The sequence below is a fragment of the Pinus tabuliformis genome, chromosome X, assembly GCF_031772625.1.
Source record: "Pinus tabuliformis cultivar Carrire ecotype Pingquan chromosome X, CPIR1, whole genome shotgun sequence".
NCBI classification, from domain to species: Eukaryota; Viridiplantae; Streptophyta; class Pinopsida; order Pinales; family Pinaceae; genus Pinus; species Pinus tabuliformis.
The window spans coordinates 431,900,051-431,924,046 of record NC_142308.1 but is presented as its reverse complement, the minus strand read 5'-3'; the positions used below and the strand labels follow the sequence as shown (position 1 = coordinate 431,924,046).

General features: G+C 41.2%; 1 protein-coding gene across 1 annotated transcript in view; it reads left to right on the top strand.

Annotated features, from left to right (window-relative positions):
- The first annotated feature begins 725 nt into the window (after positions 1–725).
- Positions 726–23,996, top strand: part of LOC149140408 (Putative lysine decarboxylase family protein) — a 145,241-nt gene continuing 121,970 nt past the window's right edge. Inside the window, exon 1 of the mRNA XM_089447663.1 lies at positions 726–1,234. Within this exon, the coding sequence (XP_089303789.1) occupies positions 977–1,234 (258 nt within the window). The 5' untranslated portion in view covers positions 726–976. The remainder of the gene's footprint in view (positions 1,235–23,996) is intronic.

Here is a 23,996-nt window from a genome sequence, read left to right as displayed (position 1 = left end):
TCGAATAACAAGCTTCAATGCATTTAAATTTCTTGGGGCTATACTACCATGCCCCCCCATTTGTTGGCTAGGTGGGGCGATGACAACCTATTCCCTCGTCTTCCTTAATCATCACCTCATTCAAAGATCTATAAAAACATGTGTTACATGAATATGCACCCATGTTTAAAAATAACGAAACTCAATAGATATGAGAAATTTGAGAAGCATTTGTCATGTGTTGAGGCCCTTTTTTGAAAAAAAATATTTTCACATTTTCATTTTAAAAACAATGACACATCTCCTTATAATTTTTATTTAATAATTAAAAAAAATCTCAAATTTTTAAAAATGTATTTAATAATAAAAAAATCAATTTATTTTGTTTTTAAAATTAAAAAACACTATAAATATATAATTTATATTTTAATTTCTTCATACTTATATTTTATAATTTTTAAATTTGAATTCATTATATATACATATATTTAGGCAACCTACTTTCATATTACTATTCACCTATGTCAAGATGTTACTAAAAGATTAATAAAAATGGATTCGTAATCCACTTATTAATATAAAGTAGACTGATTTTTTTTTTTCAATTTTTTTTTAATAAAAATGGATTCACCATCATTATAAACCTAAATTTCCAAAATCTTGAAATTTGATAATTATAATCTGCAGAATTTAATAACTATAATCTGCAGACTATGATGTACAGAATTGACAAAAATCATTCTAAAATTTTCACAATTTTCCAAACAATTTTATGGCATCTGTACAATTTGTGGCAAATTTGTGGCCTTGGTACACAATTTTTTTTTTTTTTTTTAAATGTCCGACAAGCATGAGAGCATGTAAAATAACCAGCAGTTTAGAGGAGCATATCAAATACTAATGGCTGAGTATTTGCTTAGTAGTTGATCCACCGGGCATCTTGCTGGTCCAGAGTAGTCCCAACCCTGCGGAGAAGATAAAACGCCATTTGACAGCTATGGCGACGAAATGCTTATCTGCTTCTCAAAAATCCATTAAAATTAACGACTTTTTCGACAAGACGCTCTACCCAGGAACCTTAAGGCCACGTTCCTCCGTATGCAGAGCATTTGACACCAACAGTGCATACTCTGGAAGATTCATTTGTCTTCATATAAAAAATGACAATCGTCAGACTGTGACGAAGGTACGCAGCAGCAAAATTGAACCCACAGATTACACGCAGGAGTTCAGGAAAAGAAGCAGTGCAGATGAGGTTTGCCTCTTAACTGGGTTTCTTCTTCTTTAGATGGGTTTGATAACCTCTGTATTCAAATGCTTTGTACTGTGACGTTAAATAAGATCCTTTGACATCCGTCCTCTATGTGAATAAAACAATATTGCACTCCTGTTTTTTTAGAGCCTGTTTCATAACCCTTTCCAAGGTATCACTGAGAACTAGAGAACTAGATTCTCAGTTGGGATTCGAGAATTACATTGAATTATAGAATGGATGAACACTACAAGGCTTGTCTGTTTACTCTATTTATTTGTTGTTCGGGATTCTATCCTAAAGCATCAGTATATCATGCAAGAAAACCAGCATATATGAAGTAAACCATAATGTTATACTGGTCAAACTGATTACAATCCCAATTCACCACCAGAGCACATCATTTTTCTATTAATTATGTTGTTTGAATATTAATTTTTGAGATCGGTATTTCCCCTGCTGGAGACTCTAGGAGAATTGAACTAGTGGCTAGCACTGAACAGTTTTCACATGTAGACCAATATCTCTTTCTCACATAAATTTACCTTCTTGAAGTGAAATAACTAAACCTTAGCAAGGAATAAGGGAAATATGAAACCCTAGGTTTCAAACCCTAGCTATCATTTTTGTGAGGGAGTAAAGTCAATGGGGAGAGCTAGTTGAAAGATTCACCTATGGGATTGTCATACAAATTCTATAAGTGGGTAATGCATGCAATACTATTACTAAGATTCCATAGAATAATTTTCAACAATAACTTGCACATAGAAACCCTAGATAATTAACCATTCCATACAATAGCCACAAAATGCAAAGATTTATCAAATACAAGGTACACTTACAAGATAGAATGCATGAACAAATCCTTTATTGCTCCAAAATGACATCTCCAAAGCCAAAGAATAGCTCCATAAGAAAAAATCCTTAATAGATCACATCTCCACAAGATACAAGGTCACAATTCAGCTAGGCTGAATTCTCTAAGAGGGCCAAATTAGCTCACAAGTGATAATAAAAATGAAATGAGCCTATCATCTATTTATATGAGGATTAGGTCTCCTAATTTTAGCCTACAAAGTCCCTAAAAACAAGTTTGATTATAAAATGACCTCGGGTTACAACCCAACCTATTAGCTTACAACAAAATAAGCCTAATTAGTCCACATGTGTGAGCCGTAGCCTCTTAATTGCTGATGTCGTCCATAATTAATGCTCCAAATGCCATGTCAATGGGTGATGAGGTGTCAAAGAATGTGTAGATGCCTAGATGATTCCAAATTTGAGGGTTGGCCCTCAAATCCACCTCAATATCTCCCTATGGGATCTGAGGTGCCAGCTGGGGTGTCATCAAGTTGTCTACACAAGTCTCAGACAGTAAAATAAGGCTTTCTCCTCTCTAATGTTAAGATTCCTTTTGGTGTAAGAAGCTCTCCCTAGTCTCTCAATGGGAGACCATCCTCATCTAGGCTCTGAATCAACTCCTGCCCATCAGGTTGTGTCAAGGTTAGCTTGGGGGCATATTGGATCCATTGGTGTTATCTTGAAGAATCCCCAAAACCTGGTCAAAGTAGACCTAAGACTTTGGGACATGTGTCATCTTCGAATACTGTCAAGAGGCTCCAGTCTTTGAATGCTACACTTGCTTAGGCCATGTACTTCTTTGGAAGGCGAGGGTACTTGTGGAGTGGGTGCCCAAGGCCTGGGCTGTTGAACCACATGATAGGAAACAACATGGATTCTAGTAAAAGCAACCATCCATCAAAGACTAAGATCAATAATGCATCTAAGTGAAGCAAAATTGAGTGCTAATGGCATATTAATACTTCAAACCAAGGTCCTCTTCCAAAATCAAGACTAAGTTCTCGCAAAGGTTTTTTTTCCCTTGGTAAGGGTGGCTAATGGTCAACCCTATTAGGTGCTTCCAGAACCAACCCCTAAAGGGAAGTAACATTTCCCTGGTCCACCCTTCAATTGATAGGTGCTAATGTATAATAGTGTGTTAATGGAGGGGAGAAGACTCATGGTCAACTAGCATGGTCAAAGGGACCAACTGATGGGGGGGTGTCCACATCCTAAGTGTATAGATGTGAAGAGGGAGCATTCGTGGATGGATGTGTTACCAGCCCATCTTGATTTTTCCAACCCTCTTGTGTGCCTTTTACTTCTTGATTTTTTCTTGTATTGCCGCTTATAGCTCAAGGGTTAGAGCTTGCTTTGCATGATGTAACAACTTTATTACACCTTGAAGATGAGTCAGTTTATCACTCATTGGGGTTGGGAGCTCTTGCTAGGTTTTTGCTCACGTGCTAATCTTTATGTCATGTCCATCTTTTGCATTTTGATTTTTCTTTCTTTTGTTTTATTGTGGCCATGATATGCTTTTTCTCTATGTTGCAGGAAACGTGGGGGGGGGGGGCCGTTTTCGGCTGGAAACCGGTACGAAACGCGGAAACGCGTTTGGTACGGCCAGGAAACGCGGGAGCCACGTTTTCTAGTTGTAATGTGTGTTTTTTTTTATTTTTTTTTAGGTTTCCAGTAAATTCTAGAAGCCTATTCTAAACTTATAAAAGAGAAGTTTGTCTCATTCTCTCATCACACTATTCAGCAAGTCGTTTCTCTTGGAGACTGGCAGTTGTTTCAGCTAGGGTGTTTTGAGCAGTGAACAAAGTAGATTTCAGTAGTAGGAGAAAGAGATTTCAGCAGCAAGAGAAAGAGATTTCAGCAGGAGATTTCAGTAGCAGCAGATTTGGCTCAGCTACAGCCATATTTCTCTTCTCTTTTCTGGCATTTCGGGGTAGTTTCAGCCATAGAAAATTAATTTAGGTAAGCCACATTCATTTTGTTAGTTTTTTCTTACTATTTCTTCATTTTTTCTAGGGTTTATGTAGCCAAAAATATGAAAAACGTTTTTTATTTATAGATTTGTTTTTTAAATTTATTTTTGCAGCAGATTTGGCTCAGCTACAGCCATATTTCTCCTCTTTTCTGGCATTTTAGGGTAGTTTCAGCCACAGAAAATTAATTTGGGTAAGCCACATTCGTTTCTTAGTTTTTTCTTATTATTTTTTCAATTTTTCTAGGGTTTATACAACCAAAAATATGAAAAACGTTTTTATTATTTAACTTTTTTATTTACAAATTTGTTTTTTTAATTTATTTTTGCAGCAATGGCTTCCAGCCAGAGTGCAGCTGCAAGTTCAAGCCTTAGGGCCAACCCAAGGGCTGAATATTATCCTCTTTGGAGGCATGTGACGAAGCTTCAAAGATGTGGAGGTGGTGGCTCATGGGAATGACGATGCAATCTTTGCAATAATACGTACAAGGGCTCCTACCCAAGAGTGAAGGCACATCTATTGCATGGAGGAGGACAGGGGATTTCAGGTTGCACAAAAACATCAGATCCGTTGGCAAGGAGGGCATATCAAAGAGAGCAAGATGAGGTGGATGGTACTAAGAGAAGGCATGATGACCTTACTCAAGCTCCATCTAACATTGAGCCAAGGATTGTAGCTGAAGCAAGAAAGAGGAGAGTTGGTCACACTCAACAACATGAACAACCAGCACCCAAAAATACCAGAGGCCCAGGGGCATCCCCTTCAGTTCAGGATAGCAGAATTGCTAGATTGGTGAATGTGCAAGCAAGAGAAGAAACTGATTCCAGAGTGGCTAGGTGCATTTATGCATGTGGTATCCCATTCAATGTTGTTCGCTCTCCTTACTGGCAAGATATGATAAGGGCAGTTAACAAAGCTCCTCAAGGGTACAAGGGGCCCAACTATGAGAAGTCAGAACCCAGCTTCTCAAAAATGAGAAGGACCTTGTGGAGGACATTTTAGCTCCAATTCGTTCTTCCTGGAGTAGCTCTGGGGTTACCATAGTCTCAGATGGTTGGACAGATATAAGGCGCAGACCATTGATAAATATCATTGCCACTTCCCCTAAAGGAGCAATGTTTATCAAGGCAGAAGACTGCTCAGGAGAGGTGAAAGATGCACAATACATTGCTGATGTTATTATAAAAGCTATTGAACAAATAGGGCCTAACAAGGTGGTGCAAGTTATCACGGATAATGCACCGGTTTGCAAAGCTGTAGGTTTAATTATTGAGGGGAGGTATGACCACATCTTTTGGACACCATGCATTGTCCATAATCTGAATCTGATCTTAGAGGAGATCGACAACAAAGTTTCCTGGATAAAGGAACTCACAGGGGAAGCAAGGGAGATTATCAAATTCATCACCAACCACCACCAGTCTCAGGCCATATTTCGAGAGTACTTCAAATTGGAGTTGTTAAAAGTTGCTGAGACAAGATATGCCTCAAACTTCGTGATGTTGCGCCGCCTTGTTGAGGTTAAGCATGCATTAGTTTCTATGGCGGTGAGTCAACTTTGGATTGAGTGGAGACAAGCAGATTCAGAGCAGGGATCTATGGTGCGTAGATTGTGCCTTGATGAGGATTGGTGGAGCAAGGTAGATTTCTTGCTAAAGTTCACAACCCCTACATTTGAGCTTCTTCGGAGTGCTGACACTGACCAACCTTTCTTGGGAGAGGTATATGATGGCATGGATTCCATGGTTGAGAAAACTATGGAAATCATTTCGCAGGAGTCTCCGCAACTTTTGTTTGTTGATGATCATTTCGCTGGTTTGATCAAGAAAATCATTGTTGATAGGTGGAACAATTTCAATACTCCATTGCACACTTTAGCACATGCTTTGAACCCCAAATTTTATGATGAGGAGCTTATTGCTAAAAGCAATGGGAAGAGGAAGGCACCCCATAAGGATAGAGAGGTGGCTACTGGGGTGAAAAAAGCCCTTATGAGAATGTTTCCTTCTCATCTACATAGGGAGGTAAAGGAGGAATTTGCTAGTTTTGCTGCAGGAATAGATGATTATGCAGATATATCAGCTTTGGAGGAGAGAAACACCATGAATCCAGTTAGGTGGTGGATTTGTCATGGAGCAAATGGTGTACATTTGCAAAACCTTGCCATTCGTATTCTTTCACAAGTGGCAAGCTCTTCATCAGCAGAAAGGAATTGGAGCACTTATGGTTTTATTCATTCTGTGAAGCGCAATAGGTTGGGTTCACAGAAAGCAGAGGATCTTGTTTATGTGCACTCCAACCTTCGCCTTGCATCTCGTAGGGGTCCAGAATACAACAGTGGTTCTTCTAAAGAATGGGATGTGGATGCAGAAAATCATGATTTGGATCTCTCTTTTGCTGCCCTGAATATTGAGGCCGAATCTGGAAGTGGAATTGGTGCATCATCTTCTTCAGCACTACCATCCACTGTTGAGCATTGTGCTGCTTCTATTTTTGATGAGGATTGTTATGATGAGGATTAGTCTTTTGTGACTTGTCTCTATGGTTCTTGCAGCCTTATAGTCTTTATTGTACTTGCAGCCTCATATACTAATATAAATAAAGGTTGATTTTGAGATTTTGCCCTTGGATATATAATAAAGGTTGCTTTTGGATTTTCCTATATTTTTATTTTCATTATGTGATCATTCATGACTCATGAGTAAATGTGATGTAAATTTAATCTTAATGTTTAAATGTAATAAATTATAATGTATCATTAATGCTTTATGATTGCACATATATATAATAATAATTTTTAAATATTTTTAATATATATATATATATATATTCGCGTTTCCCCGTTTCCAAAATTTGGGGAGGTCGCGTTTCGTATCGCTTCCCGTTTCGAAAACTCGTTTCCGTTTCCCCGTTTCGTGCAACTTAGCTTTTTCTTTTCTTTTAGTTGCATCAACCTCCCAAGGCAAAGTTTGTTGAAAAATCCAAGTACAGTGTGTACAAGCAAGATTTCTGAACTTCTGATAATTATTTGTGAATATATTAGGTTTGCTTTGCAATTACTTTCTCTTCATCAAATAATTACACTTCAGAAAGTCAATCAATAACAGTGAGGAGAAAGAAGAGATCACAGAGCACAATAACAAGGGATACCAATGTTTAGGTCAGAGACCAGGGCAAAAACCCCATGAAGGGGAAAACCCAAACAAAATTTTCCTTATAGAGATCCTTCAACAAGACATCTAGACTACAAGATGGCTTCCACAAGTGCTAAGACAATGTCTGTCAGCAAGATCACAAGATCACAAACATGCCACAGAAACAGAGCTCTGATCCCTTCCTTTAGAGGCTCTGACTTCAGATAGAATGTAGATCTGAGCATGCAAGAAACCTGGACCAAATCTCAGTTATGAAGTAACTCGGATCTCAAAGAGACAAATATGAAAATCACCTTAGATCTTGGCCTATTCACAGGCCTTAAATAGATCAAAACTTGGATATATATATATAAGCCACAGAAGTAGATTGGAACTTGAACCTAGAGAAATAGATTAGATCTGAAATCAATGTATATGCCATAGATCTTTGAACTTGAAACTATATATATATATATATATATATATATGCCTTAGATAGATCAAATCTGAAATCAATGTATAAGCCATAGATGTCAGAGAAGTAGATCAGAATTTGAACCCAGAGAAATAGATCAAATCTGAAACCAATATATATGCCACAGATCTCGGAGAAAAAGTCCCAGTATAACCTCCTTGAGCTCGGCCTAGAAACAGATCTTGGATCTCGGATGGCAACAAAAATTGAACCAAGGATACAGATCTTGGATGGCAACAAAACTTGAACAAGGATACAGATCCCAGACCTCCCAGACCTTCCACAGAGCAACATAATTCGGACAAGAAGTATACTTAGGACCTTCCACATAAGCTTTTGAACAAAAATAAGATCTTGGATCTCTTCCACAGTAGCCTTGAATACTCCTTAGAAGACATTCGAATAGATGAACAAATGATAAATGCTTGAGTGATCAAACTTGCGTATTAGGAAGAGAGAATTGAGTTCTTTATATAGTCATTAGCTGATCCGAATTGGTGAGTTCCTAGGCAAATTGTCTTGACCATCTCGGAAGACTGATCTGATCCAAATGAGTTTTTAGGCAAGCCAACTAGCCATCATGTGATCTGAATGAGAGAATTTCAAGGCAAGCCAACTAGCCATCATGTGATCCGAATTAGAGAGTTTCAAGGCAAGCCAACTAGTCATCATGTGATCTGAATTAGAGAGTTTCAATGCAAGCCAACTAGCCATCATGTGATCTTCTAGGCAAGTTGACTTGATCATCTAGAAGAGCTAGCCTAACACTTGTGGAGTGTTAAATTTTAGGTATGTTCTATGCTTAGAGCAATTTACTTCAATTTTTCACATTAGCTCAATATCAATTCCAGATTAGCAATCACATCAGCATGATAGTAAAGTGCATATAGAACATAAACATAAACATTAGAAGACAAGCCAAGACAAGATGACACAAGATGTGGCGCCAGCCAGGGACAAATCCAAATGTGGGGAAACCCTTGATCAAATCTTCTTATATTCATCAATAGTTCAGCAGAGAGAGAGATAGTACATATACATTTGAAGTCAACACTTTGACTTGCCAAGATAGGAGATCAGACATCTGAGATCTTCACCATGAAGATGACACAATAGTTCTGATGACAAGGACTGCAGATCTGAACTCAAGTGAAGGCACACTTATCAGATCTCATTCTTCAACGGATTCTCCAAGGTGATTCCATCACCATGCTGCATCCATCATCACTATGCTGCAATTCACTGTGCTGCACTCATCATCACTATGCTGCACCCATTCCACTGATAACAAGCTGCTCCTGCAATTCCAGTTAGGGCATAATATGCAGCCCTAAACTCCCTTGACTGTGATATGAAGCTGATCTGATGAGGGCACTAATCTCATGGATCAGCTCTTAATAAACCCTTGCTATGATGCTATGGCCTATGGCCTAGCACATATCAATTCTGAAGTGAAATCATCAACACCAAGGAGCAGACTTCAACCCTTTCCTTTACAGTAAAGTTGTGGCTTATCAAACAGTCCTTAGGGCATGATTATACCAGCTCCCTTCATCACATAGTTACCTACAACAAGCATGTATCTTAAAGCTATGATAAGATATTTCCTTACAGCCACCTTTGCTGTGAATGTAGCTGTCAATGAGTGCTTCTTTAGGACTGCGGATAATGGCTACTTCAGGCTGAGTATAAGGACCTTCATTAACAGAATTTTAGGGCTTCGTCTGAACCATGTATAACAACAGATTAGGATCTTCACTAAATGTGGATTAGGGCCTCCTTCTAGATCTCGGTAGAGCCTCCTACATGCAGTGAAGGAAGCCTCTCCTTTACTACGACTTGCTGTGAGTAGAAGCCTTCCCTTGACTGCTCTTATAGGGCTTCCTTTGACAGCGGATGGGAGGTGATTTTCAGACCTGTGTTTAGGGCTCCTTTATAGCTTCTCTTGACAGCGGATGAAGGGCCCCATAGATTGCGGATTAGAGAAACCTTTTAGGCTGTATATCGTAGCTCCCTTCGACTGCATTTAGGGCACTCTCTCTGACTGTAATTTAGGGTAGCGTAGGCACTCCAAAAAGATCCTTTCTCCTCCACATCTAGGGCTTCTCCTAGACTGTAATATAGGGCTCTCCATGGCAGCATATAAGAAGCTGTGTATAAGACTCCTCCATGACAACGTTAAGCCTTTTCCATGACAATGTTAAGGTCATCTCCATGATAACGTTAAGTCTTCTTCCATGCCTGCGTTAGGGCTTCATCATGACCGAGTTAAGGTTTCTTCATTAGGGCAGCGTAGAGCCTAGGGCACTCCCTCTAGATCTCTCCTTCATCAAAACCCAAAACATAAATGAAGAGAGAGATCACAAGAGTGAGTGTGTGTCAAAATGACTTGAAGGCCACCTCTATTTATAATAAAACGTTGAGGACAAGTGGGGGTAATTTGGTTGCTGGCCGACCTTGACGAATTGTCACATAACACAAATAAATTCATATCTCCATGAATACATGTCGGAATCAGATGATCTTTAGATCAATCCTACACCTCTCGGTGAGAGGAATCCAAGAAAAATATCAGCTGCCATAAATAAGAATACCCACATGGAGTTTGGCCTAGTTGCCAATTTTAACACTCCCTCTCAACTAGGGAGAACTCCATTTGCTAATCCATCTGCCAGTCCGTACTATCTCTGCCATTAGTGCCCTGCTCTGCTCTACTCTACTGAACTATGAAGAATAAGAAGTGATTGAGAATGTATCATACCATCCTCTACTAATCCGAAGTCAGTCCCATATAAAGAGAGTGTCTCATACCACTCTTACTGATTTAAAAATCAGTTCCAAATAAAGAGAGTGTATCAAACCACTCTTACTGATCCGAAATCAGTTTCAAATAGAGAGAGTGTATCATACCACTCTTACTGATCCGAAATCAGTTCCAAATAGAGTGTGTCATACCACTCTTACTGATTCGAAATCAGTTCCAATAAAGAGAGTGTGTCAAAACCAGTGTATATAATATCGCTGAAATATCAACGATTTTCGTAAATATTGCGATGTTTTCGGCGAGCCGAAATATCGCCAAGAAAATATCACAATATTTCCGAGATGTTGGCGATATATCGACAAAATATCGTGCGACGATGCAAAAAATCGCCCAGCGACAGTCAAAAAATTCCGCGCGGCTATAAAAGTCCGATTTTGTTGTTTTTTTCAATCATTTTCATTTCTGATTGCTGGAGAAGGAAGGGGAGAGCTATGTGCTTGCTGCCAAGGAGGGTTTGAGCGTTGAATAGCTATTATCGCCACCAACAACGAAGATTTTGTTGATCTAAGCTTGAAGAACAGTGAGACAATTTCATTTCTTCCATTAACAGGTATGCTCAAATAAACCCCTATGTTAATGAATTTTTTGTTAGTTTTAAGATTGTTCTTGCTTGCCTATTTGCCTACAATCATTTTGCTTGTTTTTTTTCCATTTGAAAAGATTTTCATGCCCATGAGCAAATGCAAGGGTTTTAACTTTTCTCCATATTTGGAGAGCAAACTCCTTTTTTTTTTAAACTTTCAAATACACCCTCTTATTGTCATTTATGGTTTTTCATTGAATTCACATTGCAAAATTGCAAATAATGTAGCAAAAAGGCTGTTTTGTAAAATGATGTGGTTATTACTTATTAAGTTATTAATTCCAATTTTTTTTTTGGTGCCCTAGGTTTGAGTTAGCCCACTACAAAATTCAAATATGACAAAAGCCTTGGACCCATTTTGGGAGTATGGGAACCTTGATGGTGGGACAAATCGATCATATCTTACATGCAAATTGTGTGGGACTAGGATGACAGGAGGGGTTACACGACTGAAATACCATCTGGCTAGACTCAGTGGACATGATGTTGGGATTTGTACAGTTTCTAGTCCAGAGCTTATACAAAAAGCTCTTGAGGCAATTGATGAAAAAGATAGAAAGAAGGAAGAGACAGAAAGAAACAAGGCTGAACGTGCAGGTAGATCTTTCAGGATATCTTCTCCTGATTTTGATGTTGAGGGTAGTGGGAGGGGCTCCACAGCTGGCACATCATCACCTGCTACTGCTAGTGCAAGGTCATCATTTTTTGTTCCACGAATAGGACATGGATCACAACTTGGCATAAAATCGCTTGTTAAAAAAAAGGAGAAGCAAGAAACAGCTAGAGTCATGGGGAGGTGTATTTTCTGGAGCGACTCACCTCTCAGCATCACCAAAACCAATCCATTTTGGCAGCCAATGTGTGATGCTATTGCTGTTCTGGGCCCAGGGTACAAAAGTTCTACATATGAGGAGTTGCGGTGGCCAATGCTTCAAGAAGAAAAGTAGGACATCAACTCTAGATTGGCGGAGTTGAAAAAGACATGGGAAGTTACTGGATGCACAGTGATGTCTGATGGTTGGACAAATAGGAAGGGTAGGACCCTTCTAAATTTCTTGGTACATTGTCCTAAAGGTAGCATGTTTATTAAATCGTTGGATGCATCAAAACATATCAAAGATGCAACAACGATATGTGAGTTGTTAGATGGGTTCATTCAGGAGATTGGTGTGCAGAATGTGGTGCAAGTCATAACAGACAATGCAGCTAATTATGTGTCTACCGGCAAGATGCTTATGGAGAGACATTGCACATTGTTCTGGACTCCGTGTGCAACACATTGTTTCGATTTGTTGCTTGAGGATATGGGGAAACTCTCCTTCATCAAGGAGGCGGTTGATATGGCTAGGAGCGTCCCCAAGTTTATTTATAACCATGCTTTTGTTCTTAGCCTCACGAGGAGGTTCACTAGAAACAAGGAGTTGCGGCGTCCTGCGATCACATGTTTTGCCACAAACTTTATTGCTCTTCAGTCTTTGCTTAGATGTCAGTTCGAGTTGAAGCAAATGTTTGTGGCTGATGACTGGCGTAATTGTAGATACAAAAGGAGACAGGACGGGAATGCCATTGCAAAAATGGTGTACTCTGAGACGTTTTGGCATGGAGTAGAAGAAGCATGCTCAGTTAGTGAACCTATAGTAAAGGTTCTCAGATTGGTAGATGGGGAGAAGCCTGCAATGACTTATGTGTGTGAGGGCATGGATAGGGCCAAGGAGGCCATTCGTTCTTATTATGCAGACAAGGGTTCTGTTGGCCTTGATAAGTAGATGATGTTATGGGATGTGATTGATAGTCGGTGGACAGGGATGCTTCATCGACCCATTCAGGCAGCAACACTCTTCCTCAACCCCGCATTTTTATACAAATGTGGCTTTGATTTTGATGGCGAGGTGATGGAAGGGCTCCATGCCTGTATTCATAGGATGGTACCTGACCCTGAGCTTCGTAGAAAAATCAATCGCGAGATACAGTATTATCGGGATTGTGTTGGCCTATTTGGCTTTGATGATGCTATTAGGGAAAGGACTCTCTTCATGCCATGTAAGTGACAAGTCATCACCCATTATAAATTAGAATTTTCAATTTAGAATTTCCTTATAATTCTATTTTTTTTAAATTCAATTATGTAACTTTTATTTGAAAGTTTAATTATGTTTTAAGTTTTTGAATTTTTTATTTCATTATTTTGTTGTAGATATTTGGTGGCGAAGCTATGGTGCAAGGGCACCAAATTTGCAGAAATTGGCCATACGAATCTTGAGTCAAACATGTAGCTCTTCAGGGTGTGAGTGCAATTGGAGTGTATTTGAGAAAATACACGCAAAAAAGCGCAACAGGTATAACTTTGAGCTCCAGCCTTCAGTTGAGCAATTACACTTATTGTAATTTTTAATTTTTAATTTATGACCTTCAAGTGTCAAGAGTCAAGAGTCAAGACTCATTAGTTTTTTTGACACTCTTACAGGTTGGAGTTCGCACACCTCAATGATTTAGTGTATGTGCATTACAACATCCGACTTCGAGTGAGGCAAATAGAATCACCAATGGATCCAGATGCCATTTCCTTAGACAATATTGATGTATTGTCTCAGTGGAGGGTGGAGTCTGAGGAGCCCATCTTGGAGGAGTCACCTTCATGGTTAGAGCCAGATGATCCATTAGAACAGGGGCAGCAAGAGGAGGAGGACTCGGAGGAGCAACAACGCTCAGAGGAGGAGCAGGAGGAGGAGGAGGAGGACACTGTGGGAGCATTAGCATCAACATCATCTGCTATAGATAGAGGAGAGCACAGCCCCATACCTAGCACTCATTATTTGACATTAGGTGCAGAGGCAGGGTCAGGGCCTTCTACTACTAGGGGCAGGCCTGGCAAACAACCCATTATGTTTTCCCGTAAAAGGGGGAGAGGGCAGTGATTTCAGATAGATAGCTGCTAGTTTTATTTGTTATGCTACATATAACTCATGATGATGAGATACTTTTATATATGTGATGCTATTTTGTATTGGCTCTCCACATTTGAGTCCTTGAATGGACAATTATCAGGGATCAGGATTTGGTATCACCTTTGATGTATGATTTCTATTTGACATCATATATAACAGTGCATTCTTCATATTTATGTGCAAATATGTTTATTTCATGTTGTTATTACTTTATATGTTTAAAAATCTGAAAAAAATGAATATATTATGCATTTTTTATGCTTGCGGATATTTGCCGATATTTTGCCGATATTTTCACAGATATTGCTGATAAGATATTTTCTAGACCGTCGTTGATATTTTGCCGATACCGATATTTTCAACACTGGTCAAAACACTCTTACTGATCCGAAGTCAGTTCTAATTGATCGCAGATCAATATCATCCTAGCATAGGGAGTAAGGCAGTAACACGATGCGTCCATCGATACTACTATGGCCCCTATCCTTGTTTCCCTACTCGTTGGCCAGATGAGAGCTACTTCCCATGAGTCTCGGACTGCATGGGTAGGATGTCTTAGCAGGAGAAGGATGAACCACTCATCCTGCCTACATGTCGCCATGGGGTATCCCAGGGTAAGGCTGAACCACTCATGCTATGATTGTGTCTCAGCAGGAGAAGGATGAACCACTCATCCTGCCTACATGTCGCCATGCGGTATCCCAGGGTAAGGCTGAACCACTCATGCTATGATTGTGTCTCAGCAGGAGAAGGATGAACCACTCATCCTGCCTACATAGCAGACCACTAGGGGAAGGCTGAACCACTCACCCTATGGTTGCTCATCACTCCAAGAAGTACCCCATTACCCCCCCTGGAGCTCCTAGAGTTCAATATCCATATCATACAGGACCCTCAGGAGAGGGGTCTCTCCACAACTCCTAGTCGTCCTTGGAAAGTCAAGAATTTGACCTTTCCCAGGGGCTTCATCTGAATATCGGCGACCTGCACATCAATCCCAGAGTGATGGAGCCTTCTTGCTCCCTGTTGTACCATATCCCATATAAAGTGGTACCTGATGTCTATATGCTTGGAGCGATCATAGAACACGAGATTCCTCAACAATCGAATCCCCCCTCTGGTTGTCACAGAAGATCACGATGGTATCCAACACATGTCCAAACAACTCAAAGAAGAGCTTCCACAACCAGACAGCTTCACAGGAGGCCATACTCACAGCTATGTAACCGGTCTCATCGGTGCTCAAAACAATCGACTTCTGCTTCTTGCTCATCCAGGTTATTGAAGCAGAACCCAAAGAGAATCAACACCCAAAAGTGCTCTTGCGATCCTCCACACTACCTACCCAGTCAGCATCAGAATAATCACGAAACTTCACATTTCCGACAGTGTATCTCAATCCATGAGAGATTGTGCCCTAAATATATCTCAAATGATTCTTGGCACCAATCTAGTGAGACTCAACCATATATGAGCTCATCATGCTAATTGCAAAACATATATCCGAACGAGAGTTCACCAAGAACATCAATGCTAGTATGAGTTTATGAAACTCAAAGGCATTTCCTAAATCAAGTCTGGCATCACTACCACATAACTTCTTAAAGTTAGCCTTTATCGAGGTAGTCACACTCACGGGCTTGCAGTTCACCATTCCAAATCCGGAATCCAACTCCCTCTTTTGCAAATGAGGGGGTCTGCACCTGTCTGAAAGAGGTCGTCCTCATAAGGTACCAGTATGAGAGGTCTATCATCAACAACCTTAAAGCAATGGTTTGGATCGACTTCACTCCTAGTGAATCTCAGCTTCATCAGATAGCTATCAATCCTCTCATACCAAGCCCGAGGTGCTTGCTTTAAATTATAGAGAGCTTTCTTCCACAATCTCAAACCCCTCAGGTTGATCCACATCTGTGGTCTTGCTATTACATGAGGGGAATGGTCCCCTGGTAAGTTTTCTTTCGGTACATCTCGAACATGTACTTCCATGCTCTTCTTGAATTCAAGCATCCCTGTCACCATCTGTCTCAAATCGGGTAGGGCTCCACAATGAAGATGCGTAGACCTCCGGTGCCATAGAAGAGATGTGACACACGACATGGTCTCCATTGGACTTCCTGTAACTTGATATAAATTTCCAACTCTGAACCCAAGAGTAAAAGCATCTTAAAAATTCCTTTTTCAAACACGTACCTTTCCATCAATGAATGCCACCTTGAAACTTTTGACTTCCATTGCTGAAATGGACACCAGGTTCTTCTTGAGATCAGGTACGTAAAGAACTTCTTGTACATGAATCGTGCTACCCTTATTCAATTGAAGGGTAGCATTCCCTACACCCTTTCCGGGATAGGTGACATCGTCTCCAAGAATAATCTCCACGATTGTCTCCTTCTCTTATCAAATTAGAGAGAGCTTCCTTCAATTCGTTGAAGTGCCTTGAGGCACCACTGGAGTTCCTTGCTTCCTTGGAGAGTCGACCATTTCCTTGGTGACCTGCATTCCTTTTTCTTTTGCCATTGTACTTGTCATTCCTCCGATCATTGAAGATACCCCTGGAATGATTGTTATCATCATCAAGTGATGCGTCCCTTCTATTCGGACACTCCCACGCATAATGGCCAAACTTATTGCAAGCAAGGCGTCTGCCTTTCCTTCCACCCTTAGTGTGCTTGTTCTTTGTAGCTGGTATATTTCATGGAGGCTCCGGGATTTTATCCTTCACATAATCCAACACTTCTTGCTCTTCCAATGTCAGATTCAGAGACATCTTCTCTCCATGATAGACTTTATGGAGCTTGACTTCAGCAGGGAAGAGGGATGAGGAACCCATTGAGCCTTTTGTCCTTTCCAACTGTCTTCAATGATTGCTCTTTCACTCTAGCTTGGGCTTTGTCTTCACCTCACCTTTGATACCATGTTAAATTTTAGGTATGTTCTATGCTTAGAGCAATTTACTTCAATTTTTCACATTAGCTCAATATCAATTCTAGATTAGCAATCACATCAGCATGATAGTAAAGTGCAGATAGAACATATACATGTAGAAATTTCTCATTTCCCACCTCGGTTTTCAGTTTCTCCTTATTTCTCCCATATAGTTAAATGCCCTTTCCCATAACCATACATTTAACAAGCTGGAAAATATAAATTTGCTGAAAACACAAATTCTGGAAATTTTACAGAATGTTGGAAATTGCAGAAATAAAAATCAGCAGTAATAAATAGCCATTAAAACACATTTAAACACTGAGATTTTTGGTCAATGTGACCCTGGAAAAACCCCCTACAACTCTTGGGGAAAACCAGTTTGAGAGCTCTTCTTTATTTCTGGAAAATGCCTTTTTACAGTAAGAGAAATATTCAGCAAAAATCAGCAAGCAAACTATTACAACTTATCTCAGCCTTGCTGAAACTCAGCCTTGCTGAAACTCCGCCCTGCTGAAACTCCGCTCTGCTGAAACTCCGCAGCTCACTGTCCAGAAATCTCCCTTGCTTTCTTGCTCTCCTTCTCTCAATTTGCTCATGAAAGAATGAATGACCTTTTCCTCCTTTAATCTAACCCCAAGTGACTTTTGGGTGATCCCTAAATCTAATGGCTGAAATAGATTGAGATCTAAGGCTGAGATTAAATGCTCATTTAAATCTCACTTTTTATTTTTTAATTCACCCCACTTTAATAAAGATCCACTTAGTCATTTATTTCCAAAGTCACTTTTCCTTTCTAATTTTTCATTGACTTTATAAAAGTCACTTTAAAATTAGACTTAGTAACTTTATCACTTAAAGTCACTTTTAAATTAGATTTAACTTTATAAAATTATAAAGTCACTTCAGGAGAAAAATTAAATTCTTTTGGACACTTTTCCTTGGGCCAAAGATCAAAGCCTAAGGGAACCATCTGTCCTCCGGTACCAAATTTCAACACTCCCTCTTACCGAGGAAGGTGTTCCTCACCACACCCATCTTGTCTCTGAAGTAGACATGCTTGCCCCGTGGTAAGGCTTTGGTAAGAATATCTGCAACCTGCTCATCAGTGGAAATATACTCAAGCTTCATAGCTCCCTTTTGAACATAGTCTCTGATGAAATGATATCTGATCCCAATATGCTTTGACCTGTCATGAAATATTGGATTCTCCGTGAGTTTAATGCAACTCTGATTATCACAGTAAATCACTGAAGGTCTCAATGGCTAACCAAATAAGCCAAACAACATCTTGCGAAGCCAGATAGCCTCACAACTAGCTAGACTGGCTGCCATATACTCTGCTTCCGCTGAACTCAGTGCTACTGACTGCTGCTTTCGGCTGAACCATGACACTACTGCTGAACCCAACCCAAAACAACACCCTGAAGTGCTCTTCCTATCAGAAGCACAACCTGCCCAATCAGAATCAGTGTATCCTGCCAATCTCACTCCATCTCCCTGCCTGTAGTCCAGACCATAATCCACTGTCCCCTGCAAGTACCGCAAAATGTGTTTTGCAGCCACCTAGTGAACCTTCCTAGGCTCACACATAAACTGACTCATCGTGTTGACTGCAAAACAGATGTCTGGTCTAGTGTTGACCAAATACATCAAGGAACCAATCAGCTGCCTGTACAATGTGGGATCCACCAACTCGGAATCCGAAGCATGAAGCTTCTTCCAGCTGGTGATCATCGGTGTTGACATGGGTCTACAATCCTCCATGTGGAATTTGCTAAGGATGTCCACAATATACTTCCCTTGCCCTAGGAAGAAATGCCCCTCCTCCTGCCACACCTCCAAGCCCAAAAAGTAATGCATCAAGCCTATGTTCTTCATCTCAAACTCCGTCGCAAGATCTCTCTTGCAGTGCTCTATGAGTCTCTCTGCACCTGTAATGACCAAGTCATCCACATACAGCACCAGCATGAGAGGCTCCTCACCAATCACAATAAAGTAAAGGTTCGGATCTGCCTCACTCTTTGTGAAACCCATCCCCTGCAAATATGTATCTATCATGGAGTACCAAGCTCTGGGAGCTTGCTTCAGGCCATAAAGGGCCTTCTTCAGTCTGCACACATGGGACTCCTTCCCATGCACCTCAAAGCCCTGTGGCTGCTCAATGTACACCTCCTCCTGTATGAAGCCATTGAGAAATGCGGTCTTCACATCCATCTGGTGGATCTTCCAACCTATCTCTACTGCTATCGATATAATGGAGCGGATCGAAGTATATCGAGCCACGGGAGCGGAGGTCTCCTCATAATCAACTCTCTCTACCTGGGAGAACCCTCTAGCCACAAACCTTGCTTTGAATTTCTCAATGCTGCCATCTACAGCATGCTTTACCTTGTAAAGCCATCTGGAAGTAACCACGGATTTGCCCTCAGGCCTCGGCACCACCTCCCAAACATCATTCTTCATGATAGAAGAATACTCCTCCTGCATGGCCTCTCTCCAGACCTGCTGGCTAGCTGCCTCCTCATAGCTAGAAGGCTCAGAGTCAAGGATGCTGGTAACCATCGCCATATAGCTACAAAACCTCTCAGGTGGTCTACTCTCTTTGACTGGCCTCTTCTGCTCAGCAACAGATGAGGCATCTCTCAAGGTGTCCTGAAGCCACTTGGGCTTCCTCTTCCCTGAGCGCACTTCTCCCACCGGAGAATGAAATTCCTCCTCATCATCATCAGGAGCCTGAACTCCTGACTGTCTGTCTACTGTCCTCCTGTCTGCACCTGAACCTGTAGAAGCTGAGGTACCGTGTGAACTGTCCATCAGTGGACTCCCTAGTGAACTGCTCTGCATGCTGCCCGGAGCACCACCCCTCTGGCTCGGTGAGCCACTGCTCACTGACGGACCTGACACCCTCATAGATGCACCTCCTGATCCTCCTGATCCCTGCCCACTGGATCCCTGCGACTGACTCAACTGCTGCTGAGGGTCTGGCTGATCCAGATACTCTAACTCCCGTGACCTCCTAAAGGCCCTGTCCTCCTCGAACTTCACATCCCGTCTGACAACAACTCTCCTCTGTGCAGGAATGTAAATCCGAAAGGCCTTTGAGGTCTCACTGTAGCCCACAAAGATACCCTTCTCTACGGTGGGCTCTAGTTTGGTCCTCTTCTCCTTGGGTATATAGGAGTATGTAATGCATCCAAAGATATGAAGATGACCAATATCGGGCTTCTTCCCAGAGAAAGCCTCCTCCGGAGTCATGTGCCCCAAGGCACGATGCAGACTCTGTTCTGCAAGTAAACAGCTGTGTTGCAGGCCTCTGCCCACAAGAACAATGGCAACCCCTGATTATGTAACATGGCTTTGGTAGCCCCTATGATGGATCTGTTCTTCCTCTTTGCAACCCCGTTCTGCTGGGGGTTGTAAGGAACAGTGAACTCCCTCCTAATGCCTGCCTTCGCACAATAGTCAACAAACTCTCCAAGGGTGTACTCTCCTCCATTGTCCGACCTCAGGGACTTGATCTTTCGACCTGTCTGTGTCTCCACAAGAGCTCTGAACTCCTGAAACCGCTTGAAGACCTCACTCTTGGTCTTCAAAAAATAAATCCAGGTTCTCCTGGAGTGATCATCAATGAATAAAACATAGTACTGATATCCACTCAAGGAAACATGAGACATCCGACCGCTCACATCGGAATGAATCAAATCAAGTATCCCAGTCGCTCTGCTGTCACTGCTGGGAAAAGGGGATTTGGCAAACTTGCCCATCGCACAACCTCTGCAAGTATCAAAGTGATCAGTACTGAAATCTGGCACACCTGTAGTGATCTCCCGCAATGTCCTCAAGGCTCCATGATACATATGTCCCATCCTGCGGTGCCAAATCTCACACAGCTCAGAACTGCTAGCTTTGCTGTCGATACTACTGCTCAATACCAAAAGGGGCTGGAATGCAAACTTGTACACCTTTGCATGGCGTACACCTATCACTCTAGCTGAATTAGCTGGAGTGCCCCTAGGATACATCAACACTTGTCCTCCCCTGAACAGTACCTCATATCCTCTGTCCTCCAAAGCTGAGACGGATATGAGGTTCTTCCTCATCCCTGGCACATAAAGAACATCTGACACTTTCAAGGGAGGTTTGGACTCCCTCTGAAATGTCAGTGTCCCCACCCCGACTGCTCTAACAACTCTGTCATCACCGAGTACTACCTCTATATCAGTGCCACTCTCTGAAAGCTCTGAGAAGTACTCACGGACTCCTGTCATGTGACGTGAAGCCCCACTGTCCACATACCAGATACCTGAAGATGCTCCGCTAATCGAGGGAAAAGCATGCTCCCTCTGAACCTGTGTGGCAGGTGATCCTGCACTAGAGGACTCACACGTAGTGAACGCAAACTCCCGGTCAAAACGACCTGCAAAGTCCTCAATCTCTGCTGAAGCTGCCACGTCTTGGTTCTTCCCCTTCTTCTTCTTCTTCTCCGGACACACAACTGCATAGTGTCCCATCTTTTGACAATTCCAACACTTCACTTTGGAATAGTCCTTCTGTGTGTTCCCCTGTTTACCTTTACCTTTGCCTTTGCCCCCACCACTGCTTGTTGAAGCCTGCTTCTTCCCTTTGCCTTTCTTGCCTCCTGCCACCAGTGCTACATCCTCATCCTGCCCAACTGGCTTGGCTGCCCCAAGCTGACCTTTCCTGATCTCTGTCTGAATGCAATCATCCCAAAACCTCTCCCATGTGGGAAGGGTCTCACGTGCACAAACCCCATCAGCAAAGTTCAACCATGAACGGGGGAGGCCATTCACTGCAATCCGCACCAACTCAGTGGGTGGAATGGCCTCTCCAATCGCTGCTAACTCGTCTCTCACGTTAGTAATCTTTGTGAGATATTCAGCTGCACTATCATTACCCATCTTAATGTTCTTCAGCTTCTCCTTCAGGACCATCTTCCGGTTCTCATTGGTACTCTGGTAGAGATTGGACAATGTTGTCCACATCTCATGGGCATTGCTCTTTCCTCTCACATGAGGAATGCAATGGTCTTTGATTCCGTCTAGAATCAACATCTTACTCTTGTTGTTATTTTTATTATAAGCTGTCAACTGAGTAGCATCAGTAGGCACAACAACAGGGTTCTGTGTGGTATGCACCATGATATTCCAGACTTCTGCCTCCTCAAAGATATTCTGCATTCTCTCATTCCAAACGCTGTAATTTGTATGCCCATCCAGCCTATCCTCCACCCTCAATCCCAATGACATCCCGCTGTCCTAAAACTGAAAAATAGCACTGCTGTAGTAAAGATAAAACTGCTGTTTATGAAAAAAATCATCTTGCTAGAATTTTCTGAGTGAAAAATCAACAACTGTAATTTTTCCTTTTGCTGTCCCAAACTGTCCTTCAGAACTCAAGCTCTGATACCATGTAGAAATTTCTCATTTTCCACCCCGGTTTTCAGTTTCTCCGTATTTCTCCCATATAGTTAAATGCCCTTTCCCATAACCATATATTTAACAAGCTGGAAAAAATAAATTTGCTGAAAACACAAATTCTGGAAATTTTACAGAATGCTGGAAATTGCAGAAATAAAAATCAGCAGTAATAAACAGCTATTAAAACACATTTAAACACTGAGATTTTTGGTCACTGTGACCCTGGAAAATCCCCCTACAACTCTTGGGGAAAACCAATTTGAGAGCTCTTCTTTATTTCTGGAAAATGCCTTTTTACAGTAAAAGAAATATTCAGCAAAAATCAGAAAGCAAACTTTTACAACTTATCTCAGCCTTGCTGAAACTCCGCCTTGCTGAAACTCCGCCCTGCTGAAACTCTGCTGTACAGACTTGCTGAAACTCCGCTGCTGAAACTCCGCTCTGCTGAAACTCCGCTGCTGAAACTCCGCAGCTCACTGTCCAGAAATCTCCCTTGCTCTCTTGCTCTCCTTCTCTCAATCTGCTCATGAAAGAATGAATGACTTTTTCCTCCTTTAATCTAACCCCAAGTGACTTTTGGGTGATCCCTAAATCCAATGGCTGAAATAGATTGAGATCTAAGGCTGAGATTAAATGCTCATTTAAATCTCACTTTTTATTTTTTAATTCACCCCACTCTAATAAAGAACCACTTAGTCATTTATTTCCAAAGTCACTTTTCCTTTCTAATTTTTCATTGACTTTACAAAAGTCACTTTAAAATTAGACTTAGTAACTTTATCACTTAAAGTCACTTTTAAATTAGATTTAACTTTATAAAATTATAAAGTCACTTTAGGAGAAAAATTAAATTCTTTTGGACACTTTTCCCTAGGCCAAAGATCAAAGCCTAAGGGAACCACCTGTCCTCCGGTACCAAATTTCAACAATACATAAGCATCAGAAGACAAGCCAAGACAAGAGGACACAAGATGTGGCCCCAGCCAGGGACAAACCCCAATGTGGGGAAACTCTTGATCAAATCTTCTTATATTCTTCAATAGTTCAACAGAGAGAGATAATACATATACATTTGAAGTCAAGACTCAACACTTTGACTTGCCAAGATAGGAGATCAGACATCTGAGATATTCACCATGAAGATGACACAATAGTTCTGATGACAAGGACTGCAGATCTGAACTTAGTGAAGACACACTTATCATATCTCATTCTTCAATGGATTCTCTAAGGTGATTCCATCACCATGCTGCATCCATCATCACTATGCTGCACCCATCATCACTATGCTGCACTCATCATTGTACTGCACTCATCATCACTATGCTGCACCCATTCCACTGATGACAAGCTGCTCCTGCAATTCCAATTAGGGCATAATATGTAGCCCTAAACTCCCTTGATTGTGATATGAAGCTGATCTGATGAGGGCACTAATCTCAATGGATCAACTCTTAATAAACCCTTGTTACGATGCTATGGCCTATGGCCTAACACATAGCAATTCTGAAGTAAAATCATCAACACCAAGGAGCAGACTTCAACCCTTTCCTTTACAGTAAAGCTGTGGCTTATCAAACAGTCCTTAGGGCATGATACCA